The 12,999-nt window shown below is 39.6% G+C and overlaps 1 protein-coding gene across 4 annotated transcripts in view; it reads left to right on the top strand.

Moving 5' to 3' along the window:
* Positions 1-12,999, top strand: part of LOC105467073 (catenin alpha 1) — a 178,127-nt gene that overhangs the window by 68,430 nt on the left and 96,698 nt on the right. For all 4 annotated transcript variants that reach the window (XR_011624652.1, XM_071098350.1, XM_011716416.3 and 1 more), the window contains exon 7: positions 840-1,043. Coding sequence is in view for 3 of the 4 variants with exons in the window: in XM_071098350.1 (XP_070954451.1) it covers positions 840-1,043 (204 nt within the window). In the remaining variant the exon portion in view is untranslated. The remainder of the gene's footprint in view (positions 1-839; positions 1,044-12,999) is intronic.

Raw genomic sequence — 12,999 nt, 5'->3', positions numbered from 1 at the left:
GAAAGAAAGTCTCTAATTTAGACGTAACAGGATAAATTTGAGACTGAATTATTTAGAAAACTTGATTAGATGTGTAAGATGAGGCAAAGAGATGGAAATTCATTGTAAATGCATTTCTTTCTGAAACTTTAAGGTTAGAAATCAGTTGTGTGTGTGTGTGTGTGCGCGCACGCGCGTGTACTTTAAGAGACAAGGTCTTGCTCTGTTACCTAGGCTGGAGTGCAGTGGCACAATCATAGCTCACTGCAGCCTTGAGCTCCTGGGTTCAAGTGATCCTCCTGAGTAGCTGGGACTATAGGCGTGTGCCACCATGCCCAACTTACTTTATTTTTTTGTAGAGACAGGGTCTTGCCTTGTTGCCTAGGCTGGTGTTGAACTGGCCTCAAACGATCCTCCACACCTGGCCTGTTTTGCTTTTATTTTTAAATTTTTTGTGGTGCAACAGTTCTAAATATCACAAGGCAGTTTTATATTCTGCAAGTAAGAGGTAACTTTTATTTTCCTTGTAATTCTCATCTGATGATTTGAATCGCTCGTCTTATGTAAGTTTACCTTTAGATGTTCAGAATAAGTTGTGTGAGTGTGATATATTTGTATTTGTGGTATCATACCTTATCATGCCCTGTTTGGCTGCATAGCATTACTTCCAGTGCTTTCTTTGAGGAGTGATCAACAGTAGGCTAACTTCTGTGGGACAGCCCCTTATCTGTTAAGAAGTATAACTTTCAGATGTCGGAATTTTTGTGTTAAATCTTGATATTACTAATATCACTTTTCACACCTTGAATAAAGGAGGCAACAGAGATGAGTACTAACATTTGGTAATACTTTCTCTGCAGAAACAAATCATTGTGGACCCCTTGAGCTTCAGCGAGGAGCGCTTTAGGCCTTCCCTGGAGGAGCGCCTGGAAAGCATCATTAGTGGGGCTGCCTTGATGGCCGACTCGTCTTGCACGCGTGATGACCGTCGTGAGCGAATTGTGGCAGAGTGTAATGCTGTCCGCCAGGCCCTGCAGGACCTGCTTTCGGAGTACATGGGCAATGTGAGTTTGACAGCTTTTTTTTAAAGTAAGATATTTATGGATGAGGAGTTTTCTATAACATGTTGGATCTGAGATGTTTTCACTATAAATACCAAATATGTCTTTGACTCCTTGATTTTTGGGGGTGGGTCAGATTTTTTAAGGAATGGATAAATGGCTAAGTGGTTCTTTCCTCTCTCCAGCTTATTGAGAAATTTTAAACTTACAAAAATCATACGGTGAATACCTAGGAAATTTATCTGTATTCATCAGTTAACATGTAGATACATGTGTAGGGGTGTGTGTATATAAATGTATGTGTATATATGTGTATATACACAAACATCCTTTTTTCCCCCGAAACCTTTGGAAGAAAGTTGTAGACATTGTGATGCTTCACCTCTAGTATTTTAGCATGCCTCTCCAAAGAATAATGACCTTCTATACCACTAAACTTTCATTATCCCAAGGAGGTGGCTGTCTAATTTTGGGCAAAAGGGAATGTTGAAAACCTGCCTCTTCAGTATTTATAGTTTATGAAAGTTTTTTCATGAACCGTATTGAATGTCATAAGAGTAGATAATTGCCAAGAAGAGTTACATGAAGCAAACTCTGGATAGTGTTTTTGAATTTTTAAGGTTTGTGCGTAAAAACCCAGGCTATGAAATTTGATACCTGACTCTTTTTTTTAAAGGCCATAGAAAATTCTGCATTTGTCCATTTTTCTCTCTTGCTGTATGTCTTTCTTTTTTTCCTTCCCTTATACTTCTATTCTGGTTATTTAATGCTAGCTTAGGGTTCTTGTCATTTAGACCTTGGACTCAATATCTTACTGTTGCTAATTAGCAATAAATTAACGAAAAATTATATGAAATACTTTTAAGGGGAAGAAGGACAATACAAAGTAGTTGTCATCACTAGTGTTTTTTGCCTGTTTAACACTTAAAAAAAAATCTTGGTCCTTTCTATTTGTTCATTTGCCATCACCTTGTCTGTTCACTTATAGGCCTGTAAAAGTTAATGGGTGATGGTAAGTCATGGTGGAATTCCTAGGGTGAAGATGAATGCCTTCCTCTGTTTATGTTGTTTCTACCATATTGTGAAATTAGTGATGCATACTGAATTTTTTAAAGCCATTGCCCCTGGGCATGGTGGTTCAAGCCTGTAGTCCCAGTGCTTTGGGAGGCTGAGGTGGGTGGATTGCGTGGGCCCAAGAGTTTGAGACCATTTTGGGCAACATGGTGAAATCCCATCTCTACAAAAAAATACAAAAGTTAACTGGGCATGGTGGCACATACCTGGTCCCAGCTACTCGGGAGGCTGAGGCAGGAGAATCGCTTACGCCTGGGAGGTTGTGGCTGCAGTGAACCACAGTCGCGCCACTGTGCTCCAGGCTGGGTGACAGAGCGAGAGTTTCTCAAAAAAAAAAAAAAAAGCCATATTTTGATTATAGGCAGTCTACTTCAGAAAAATGAGATTAGATGTTTTGTTAAGTCAAATGGAAAAAGTGGTTTTTAAGTCACAGTGAAAATGTGGGACACATTTAAGAATCCATAGCTAAGATTGAACATTAGAAAATATTTTAAAAAATGGATATATTGCAGAATGGCTCACAGTGTTGCAGTCTTAAACAAGGGAACAAAAACCCATGGTAAGTGGATCAGTCATCTGCTATCATGTGTAGTGCTGGAAATGGTGTAAAAGTGTCTGATGTAGTTATGATTAGAAAATCACTTCAAAAACAGACTTTGGTGGGAAGGAGTATGTGATAAATCTGTTCCGACTGCTCCATTCTAGAGCCTTCTAATCAGTCTATAAGCTATCCCTTGAGTCTTGAGGTTGGTCACATTCTTGGGCCAATCACCCCTGGTCATGAGTAACCTTGAGGTTTTGAAACCTAGAGTGCCATACAAACAGTGCTCTCTATTCATGCCATCAATGTAATAAAAGCTGGGAAGCACTAATTTATACTGAAGACTTGGAGGCCGCAATAACATTCTTAAATGAAAACTGGAACAATGTGTGATGTGAGGCTGAAATTTGAGTATTATGGTAGGGATCTTGAAATGAATCTTGGCCGGGCAGGGCGGCTCACGCCTGTAATCCCAGCACTTTGGGAAGCCAAGGCAGGCGGATCACAAGGTCAGGAGATCGAGACCATCCTGGCTAACATGGTGAAACCCCGTCTCTACTAAAAATACAGAAAAATTACCTGTAATTCCGGCACTTTGGGAGGCCGAGGCGGGTGGATCACGAGGTCAGGAGATCGAGACCATCCTGGCTAACACGGTGAAACCCTGTCTCCACTAAAAATACAAAAAATTAGCCAGGCATGGTGATGGGTGCCTGTAGTCCCAGCTGCTCTGGAGGCTGAGGCAGGAGAATGGCGTGAACCTGGGAGGCGAAGCTTGCAGTGAGCCGAGATCGCGCCGCTGCACTCCAGTCTGAGCAACAGAGCAAGACTCCATCTCAAAAACAAAAAAACACAAAAGAAAGAAATCTTGAGATTTAGAAATGTATTTTAGGAGATGGTCTCTGGGTATGTTTCTCCTAAAGGTAAAAATCTTTAGTTTCCTTTTATTGATTCGTGTAACAGTGAACAGGCTTGGTGCTGTCAAAAAGTATTGGAGTGAGGATAAACGGGGAGGGCAGTGGAGCACACTTGAAGAAAGCTTAGAATGATAAAAGGGTCTGGAAGAAGCAGAAGCACCTGGGGATAGATTTTTGCTTACTTATGAAGCATTCAAAAACTTAGACCCTCTAGTGAGTTTCAGAATATAACCAGCAATGTCTGCCTGTCACTCAGTTCATTCTGAGTATGTGTCACATGCAAAGCAGTGTGTTGGGCACAATGTAAGAGGAGGAATGAGGCTCTGATCCCTCCCTTCTGGAACAAAGTTTCTATGTGGGGTTTAATAGGAGTGTCATCATAGGTACAGCCAAAATGCTGTGGAAATTGCAAGGAGGTTGAGGTTATTTCTATCTGGGAAATCCAGGAGGCTTTCTAGAAGATTTATTTTGTAATCTTTTGGTTGACTTCTACCTTGATTTTAAAAAAATGGTTCATTTTATTTCTGTTGAAAAATATTAGACAAATTATGTTATGTGGATAATTGAAATAACCTACGTTAATTAAAACTTGTTTACTACCTGAAACTTTGTAAACATTGTTGTAAAGTCCAGAAAGGCTCACATAATACTCACTTTTTCTATTTCTTGGATTCTGTCATGTTGTTAGTAATTTTATAGACACATTCTTTTTTTTTTTTTTTTTTTTTTTTTGAGACGGAGTTTTGCTCTGTCGCCCAGGCTGGAGTGCAGTGGCGCGATCTCAGCTCACTGCGAGCTCCGCCTCCTGGGTTCACGCCATTCTCCTGCCTCAGCCTCCTGAGTAGCTGGGACTACAGGTGCCCACCACAGGCCCGGCTAGTTTTTTTTTTTTTGTATTTTTAGTAGAGACGGGGTTTCACCGTGTTAGCCAGGATGGTCTCGATCTCCTGACCCCATGATCCGCCCGTCTCGGCCTCCCAAAGTGCTGGGATTACAGGCTTGAGCCACCGCGCCCGGCCTAGACACACATTCTTAAAGCGTCTTCTTTCTTAATTTTGTGTTGCTTGTTACCAGGTTCCACTGGCTTTTTCTCTGAGACAGTGATTCTTTGGATGCACATTACAGTCCTTGGGCAACTTAAAAATCCTGATGTTTCAGGTGTACCCCAGACCAATTAAGTTGGAATCTCTGGGTCAAGATCCAGGTGTCAGTTGTTTTAAAACACTTCTCAGTTGATTCCAGTGTGCAACTAAGGTGGAAAAACTGCTCTGGTAGTTTATTCCATTTGTCCCTTTCTGCCCCCACTGCCATTATCTTACTTCAGTGTCTCCTCACTTTCTCCATTTTCCACTTTGTTCTTCCTGCCCAGGCTAGGCTGAGCTCCTGTCTTTAGTAGTAGGGCATTGTTCATTATGTTCTGGAAATTCCCTTCCTACCTGTGTAAACCTGATCTACTCTTCTTTCAGGCCCCACATTTGTTTTTCATCTCTTTGCTGAAGGCCATTTCAAACTACATCACCTTACATTGTTTCTTTGGTGCTTGACGTTTTGTGCCTTATTGTATACTCCTTTGAATTGTTGTTTAATTGCATTTCCTTTATCCATTTTATTCTGCAACTAGGTTTTAAGCCTTTGGAACATGACAACTCCTTAAAAATACTCATTCATGGTCTAGTATAATGCTGCAAGAGGTACTCAGTAAATGCTTGCTTAATGAACTCATGCTGGTTTGGAGGAATGAATAAAATGAATAATTTTGGATTTTCATGCTGCTAAGGATGTAATAGTGTAGGGGGAAAAAACCAAAGACCCTTACCCTTATGGGCCTTACATTCTACAGGGGATGAAGGAGGAGGCTGTGGTGGTTTATTTCTACTTCCTGTGGATCTTTCAGTATACACATGACATTTGTTGAAAAAATTAAACCAAATACTCTGAAATAAGCAGTTAAGTGAAAGTGATATCTTAGAGCAGAGTTTAATTCATCAGCTGAGGGCCAAATTCCCTTTTAAAGTTTCCAAGGGTCAGGAGGCTAGCAGCCTTAATGTTGTTGCTTGCATAGTGGTTTGATGAAGAGTTGGTAGGTAGTCTTGGCTCTACCGCTAACTTACTGTATGGGCTGTAAGGAAATATTGATATGAAAGTAATGCATTTGACCTCTACTTTCTTAACATTAGGGACATACCACAGACCCATGACAGTGGAGGTTTTGTGACCCTTCAGGGTATCCTTGTAGTTTCAGAGATGACTTCCAGGTTTCCTTGAAATGAAATGTGGTTATTGTGGTTAAGTTTAATTTGTTTTGGCTCTGTCAGCCTAAAGTTGCTTTGCCTGTGAGAGAGAAAAACAGCTTTGGATGGATGTCATAATCTTAAAAGGCTTAAAAGTGAATGGATTGAAATTAAAATGAAATGTAATTAAATTTGAAAAAGTTATTACCATTTTATTTTTTTCATGATTGAAAGTCAGGCATGTGCATTAAACTACTGAACCACCACTACTTATTAGCATTTAGGGATATATATTTTCTGTTTTTTTCTTCTTCTATGCAGAGCATGAAATAACAGTTTTAACTCTCTCAGTGTTTTCTGCCTGTAAACATGAAATATCCGTAGAACTAGGTTTCATACTATTAAGTTAATGGGTTAAAAAAGTCTGCTGTCTGGTTAATGGGTTAAAATTTCTGTTTTTCAAATACATAGCTGACTTGGTTGCTCAGTTGTGTGTTTTAATGTTCTCTGAATTATTTCAGTGCTACTGAAAAAGCCTTCTGAAGGGCCCTATGCTTTATACAGCTGACTTCTTTATTTCATGCCTTTCATTCTGCTGAGGGATATGCTGACTGTTAATATGTTCCTTTCTCGCTTTTTTAAGGCGTGTATTTTTCCAATAGTAGAATTTATTGGAAACAAACTTGTCTCTGTTGCCATACCCCCCTTCAACCCTGACTCCTCAATAAACAAATAAGCAAAACCTACCCCTTCCCCAAAACCTCCAAATCTGAAAATACTTTTTTTTTTTTGAGACGGAGTCTCACGCTGTTGCCCAGGCTGGAGTGCAGTGGCGCGATCTCGGCTCACTGCAAGCTCCGCCTCCTGGGTTCAGGCCATTCTCCTGCCTCAGCCTCCTGAGTAGCTAGGACTACAGGCGCCCGCCACCGCGCCCGGCTAATTTTTTGTATTTTTAGTAGAGACGGGGTTTCACTGTGGTCTCGATCTCCTGACCTTGTGATCCGCCCGCCTCGGCCTCCCAAAGTGCTGGGATTACAGGCTTGAGCCACCGCGCCCGGCCTCAAATCTGAAAATACTTAACACAACGTCTGAAACATAAAGGACCCCTCAGTCTTTGAAATGAACTCCATTTGGTTTTGACCAGTGCAGTCTTGCCCAGCAGGTCATGGTCATGTTTGACTGACTGGTGTTAGGGCTTATAATTGGTAAGAACAAACACATGCCATGGGCATAAGTAGTTCTAGCCCTCCGCTATTCAGTGTGGTAGCCACTCGCCATATGTGGCTATTGAGCACTTGAAATGTGGTAAGTCTAAATTGAAGTTTGCTGTTAAGTACGCACCAGATTTCAGAGTTAGTATAGAAAAAAGAATGAAGGCCGGGCGCGGTGGCTCAAGCCTGTAATCCCAGCACTTTGGGAGGCCGAGGCGGGCGGATCACAAGGTCAGGAGATCGAGACCACAGTGAAACCCCGTCTCTACTAAAAATACAAAAAATTAGCCGGGCGCGGTGGCGGGCGCCTGTAGTCCCAGCTACTCAGGAGGCTGAGGCAGGAGAATGGCGTGAACCCAGGAGGCGGAGCTTGCAGTGAGCCGAGATCGCGCCACTGCACTCCAGCCTGGGCAACAGCGTGAGACTCCGTCTCAAAAAAAAAAAGAAAAAAGAATGTAAATTATCTGATTGATATTATTTTAGATATATTGGGTTAAATAAAATCTGCTATTAAACTTTATTTTTACCTGTTTCTTTTCACTTATGGCTACTAAAAAAATCATATTTACATTGATTATATATGTATCTATAACTTACATCTATGTTATAAAAATTATGTGGGTGGTTTATTTCTGGCTTGCATTGTATCTCTGTTGGATAGTTCTAACCAATAAGTAACCAGCCAGCTAAAGTGAGTGGATAAGAGGTTAGGATCAACTTCATTGAATGTCCAGAATGGCATAGTAGTCCATGCATAGTAGCTGTTGTAGCTTGTATTCTTTTAGTACTTAAAACTGTAATTTTAGACAGAAGAAAATTGGTTCAATTTAGGACCTTGTAAGGATAATGTTCCTTAAAGATATATTTTATCTTTGTTCTTGCCTGAAAACATTGGGCATGGTGGTTGTAGGATCCAAAAGAAGAATGCAATAACTGGACATACTTTGGTTGAACTGGACATATATTTGAGGAATGTGATTATGTTAATATATCAAGTATAAAATTTTAATTCAATTTGGGTAAGTTTGATGTGAAATGTATGAATGGTATGCAGCTAATGTTCATTTTCAAAGATCTTTTGAAAAGATATATTGTTATTGTAGTGAAGTGAGGCACTCAATTTAGATGCTAATCCTTTGTCAGTTTTGCAAATGCCTTCCTGGAATCTCTCTAGTTTAGCCAGAGCTTTTGAAGGACTCTGAAGAACTTGTTACTGCATTATGTTGTGACTGCACTTTCTTCTCTTCAAAATTAGAGTAGCTTAATTTTTTCCCGATTGTAAAAGTTCATTATACATTGTATATATTAAACATGTGTATATATTTACATTGTATATTTTATATATTAAAAGTTCATTATATACTGTCCGTAATCCCACAATTCATTTTTGTTTATAACATTCCAGACTTAATTCTGGATATGTGTATATGTACACTTATATCTGTTCTTTTCTTACCGTCTCCTCTTTTTAAAAATGCTGTTAGTAATGATTGTCCATACTTTTATACTGCTTACCATATGCTAGCCATTGTGCTGAGACATTTTATCCCCATCATAACCCTATTAAGTTGATAATTGCTCAAAAGTACATATACATGCAGGTGCAGTTTGAACTCAGATCTGTCTGACCTGAAAGTCTGAGCTCTTAGTACTTTTACCTTTGTACATCGTCCCAAGTTAACAAATATTATTTTATAACATCTTAATGGTGGCAGAGTTTTCCATTAAGATTAAATACCCCCCGAACTAAAATAAATACTAGAATCTAAATTTCAATATTAAATTTCTAAAAGTGGATATCCTAGACTAAATAAAATAGATCCAGGTCTGGGATAGCTGCTTGAAGTGAGTGGAGTGTGAAGAGACCATCAAACAGGCTTTGTGTGAGCAATAAAGCTTTTTAATCACCTGGGTGCAGGCAGGCTGAGTACGAAAAGAGTCAGCGAAGGGTGGTGGGATTATCATTCGTTCTTAAGGTCTGGGATAGGCATTGGAGTTAGGAGCAGTTTTTTGTGGGCAGGGGGTAGATCTTACAAAGTACATTCTCAAGAGTGGGGAGAATATTACAAAGTACCTTCTTAAGGGCGGCGGAGGATATTACAAAATACCTTCTCAAGGGTGGGGAGGGTGTATTGTCATAAAGTCAGTTTATCAGTTAGGGTGGGGCAGGAACAAATCACAGTGGTGGAATGTCATCAGTCAAGGCAGGAACTGGCTATTTTAACTTCTTTTGTGGATCTTCAGTTGCTTCTGGCCATCTGGATATATACGTGCAGGTCACAGGGGATATGATGGCTTAGCTTGGGCTCAGAGGCCTGACATGGAGCAAAAGAGCTTTTTAGAGTATCTTTCCATACTAGACTGGTGGTACTTGAGTACCGTAGATGTTTAAATGGGCTCTGTGGTTTGCAGGTACAGAGGCTGAGTTTTGTTATACAGTTATGGTATGATTTCCATCTTTCTTTGAACTCTTGGGTTTCCTTTCTGCAAGAGATGCTTACCTAAATTAGTAGTCCATAGTTCTGTAGAGGCATTTGAAGATTATTTTATTGAATTGTCAGTGTAAGCTTTTCTGTGAGCTGCCTAATAAACAGGGTTTGGGAGAGTTTATGTAAGTAGATGATGCATTGAATGCAAAATTTGAGCCTGTGTAGGACTTGCTTTTTTGACAGCGGCATTTATTTTTATTTTTTATTTAATAAATTTTGCTGTATATGTTTAAGGTATACAATGTGATATGTAGATATACATAGTTAAAGATTACTACAGTCAAGCCATTTAACATATCTGTTATCTTAAGAGTTACCTTGTGTGTGGGTGGTAAGAGGGCCTAAAATCTACTCTCTCAGTAAGTTTTCCAAGTACAATACAATGCTATTGACTATAGGCTTCATGCTGTAGATTAGAGCTCTAGATTTTTTAATATATGTATATTTTTTGCGCTGTTACCTAGGCTGGAGTGCAGTGGTAACGATCACAGCTTGCTGCAGCCCCTGCTTCCCTGGTTCAAGTGATTCTCGTACCCCAGCCTCCCAAACATAATAGCTGGGATTAGAGGCTTGTGTTACCAAGCCTAGCTAATTTTTGTATTTTTAGTAGAGATGGGGTTCCACGCTGTTGGCCAGGCTGGTCTCAAACACCTGGCCTCAAGTGTTCCACCTGCCTTGGCCTCCCATAGTGTTGGGATTACAGGTGTGAGCCACCATGGCTGGCCAAGAGCTCTAGATTTATTCATCCTGCATAACTGCAACTTTGTACCCCTTGACCTAAGTGTCCCCCACTCCCACCATTTGGTAACCCACCTTTCTACTCTCTTGTTTTTATGTATTAGAGAACATGTAAAAATCATTCAATAGTTTTCCCTCTGTGTCTGATTTATTTCAGTTAGTAATAATGTCCTCCAAGTTCATCCATGTTGTAGAGCAGCATTTATTTAATTTGAAAGCCCTGTTTGTCAAAAATTATGTGTGATTTTCTTATGGTTCAAGATAAGGAGTTTAAAAGATCTTCATAACTCTGAGGAAGACGTCTTACCCCAGTTATATTTGTGTTGCTTTCAAAGAGGTTTGAAGTACTTCCTGTGTATAAGCTATCCTGGCATTGCTAATTGCAGTATTTAGCAGGCAAGTTCTTAATCTTTAATACCAGAAAGATGCATGTTCGTGTATTTGTTGAAGTGGTGCTGGCCTGATGGAGCAGTAGTGGAGTGGGCTTTTGAAATCAGGATGATGGAGCAGTCATGTAAGCCTGTCCAGTGTCAGGCAGCAGATGGATAGGAGTTTAGCCTCCTCAAGATTGCTGTTAAACTGTCCTTTATATCACTTTGTGCTCTTTAGCCGTCAAGCGGGGTTGAAAAGACTTCATACCTAACGTAGTATTTCTGGATTAACAGGTAATAACCTCTAAATATATCAGATTATTAGTAATTATCTCTAGCTGGTGGGGCGATGGGCACTATAAATTTTCTTTGATATTTTTTCCCACATTTAAAAAATAAGTTTTTTACGTTGCTAATGTCACAAAGTTTAAAAAACTTAGACCCTTAGATTTGTGTGTCTTCGATTTTTAGGTTTTATTTATAGTCATATACTGTGTTCATTTCCAAAGCACTATTAATAGGGAAATTTGATGGTTTTTCACACATTAATATGTTGATTCGTCCTTTCGAGGTAATGGTTAATTCAGGACTAGTTTGGCTAAAGTGGTTAGTTTGGTTTTTAAAAAAATTATAGTATACATTTCTATCAAGTCTTGAAGTGAGACTCAATTTTTATCTCTCTGTGATAGCATTTGCTTCATTCTTTTCTTGCAGTGTATATCAAAGTGATTCTTGACCTTGGAAGTATAAAATTGTGAAGGTAGAATTTGGAAGTGACATTCATTATCATGTGGTCTAGGGGTTGACAAATTACAGTTCTCAGGTCAAGTCTAGCCTGTCACTTATTTTTATAAAGTTTTATTGGAACACAGCCATACCCATTTTGTTTCTTCCTTCTCCTGCTCCTTCTTTTCTTCCTTCTTCTTTCCTCCTCTTCCTCCTCCTCCCCCTTCTTCTGCGCTCCCTCCCCTTCTCTTTTTGGTTTTATTTTTTTTGAGACACGGTCTTATTCTGCCACCCAGGCTGGGACTGCAAGTGGTGCAATCACAGCCCACTGCAGCCTTGACTTCCCAGGCTCAGGTGATTCTGCCACCTCACCTTCCCCAGTAACTGGGACTACAGGTGTGCACCAGCATACCTAATTTTTTGTATATGGGGTCTTGCCATTTTTCCAAGGCTTGTCTCAAACTCCTGGGCTCAAGCAGTCTGCCTACCCCAGCCTCCCAAAGTGCTGGAATTACAGGTGTGAGCCACCATGCCTGGCCAAGTAGTTTCTAAAGAGACCACATGGCCCCAGGGCCTAAAATATTTGCTGTTTGGTCCTTTATAGGAACTTGCCAATTTTTAATCTATTTCAGTCAGCTCCCCAGTAGCTGGGACTGCAGGTGTGTACCGCCATGTCTGGCTAAGTTTTGTATTTTTAGTAGAGATGGAGTTTCACCATGTTGGCCAGGCTGGTCTCAAAGTCCTGATGTCAAATGTTCTACCCACCTTGGCCTCCCAAAGTGCTGGGATTATAGGCATGAGCCACGGCGCCCAGCCCAACCAATTAATTTTTCTGAAGGCTTTAAATTATAAATTCAGTTTCTTCAGTAGATATAAAACTATGTTATGTGTTGCTTCTTGGGTAAATTTTGGAAGATTGTGGTTTTCAATGAATTAGTTCATTTTATCCACTTAATTGATTTTGTGTGCATGGAGATGTTTGTTGCAATCTCTTATTATCCTTTTAATGTTTAGCATCTGTAGCAATATTCTCTGTTTCATAACTATTGTTGATAATTTGTTTTATTTTTTTCTTTCTTTGTCAGTCTGGCCAGAAGTTTATCAATTCTAGTGATCTTTTGAAAAATCCAGCTTTGGGTTTTATTAATTTTTTTCCTCTAATACTTCCAATTTCATCTGTTTCTGCTTTTTAATTTTTTTTTCTGTCTACTTATTTTGAGTTTATTTTATTCTGTCTTTACTAGTTTCTTGAGGTGAGAACTTAGGTTATTGACTTGAGACCTTTGTTCTTTATGTAAAGATATAGTGGTATAGATTCCCTAATCTAAGCCCTGCTTTGTCTGCATCCAATAAATTCTGATACGTTGTATTTTCATTTTAAAATTATTTTTGTTTTTTTTTGTTGTGTGTGTGTTTGTTTTTTAAGAGATCGGGTCTCATCATGTTACCCAGGCTGGTCTTGTACTCTTGAGTTCAAATGATCCTCCCACCTCAACCTCCCAAAGTGCTGGGATTAGAGGCGTGAGCCACCGTGCCCAGCCTGTATTTTCATTTTTGTTCAGTTCAAGATATTTTAAAATTTTCCTTGAGTCGTCTTCTTTGATTAATGGCTTATTTAGAAGTATGTTGTGTAATTTCCAAGTATTTGGAGATTTTCTTGC

The sequence above is a fragment of the Macaca nemestrina genome, chromosome 6, assembly GCF_043159975.1.
Source record: "Macaca nemestrina isolate mMacNem1 chromosome 6, mMacNem.hap1, whole genome shotgun sequence".
Taxonomy (NCBI): domain Eukaryota; kingdom Metazoa; phylum Chordata; class Mammalia; order Primates; family Cercopithecidae; genus Macaca; species Macaca nemestrina.
The sequence above is the reverse complement of the archived record's forward strand: the minus strand, read 5'-3'. Positions and strand labels throughout refer to the sequence as shown.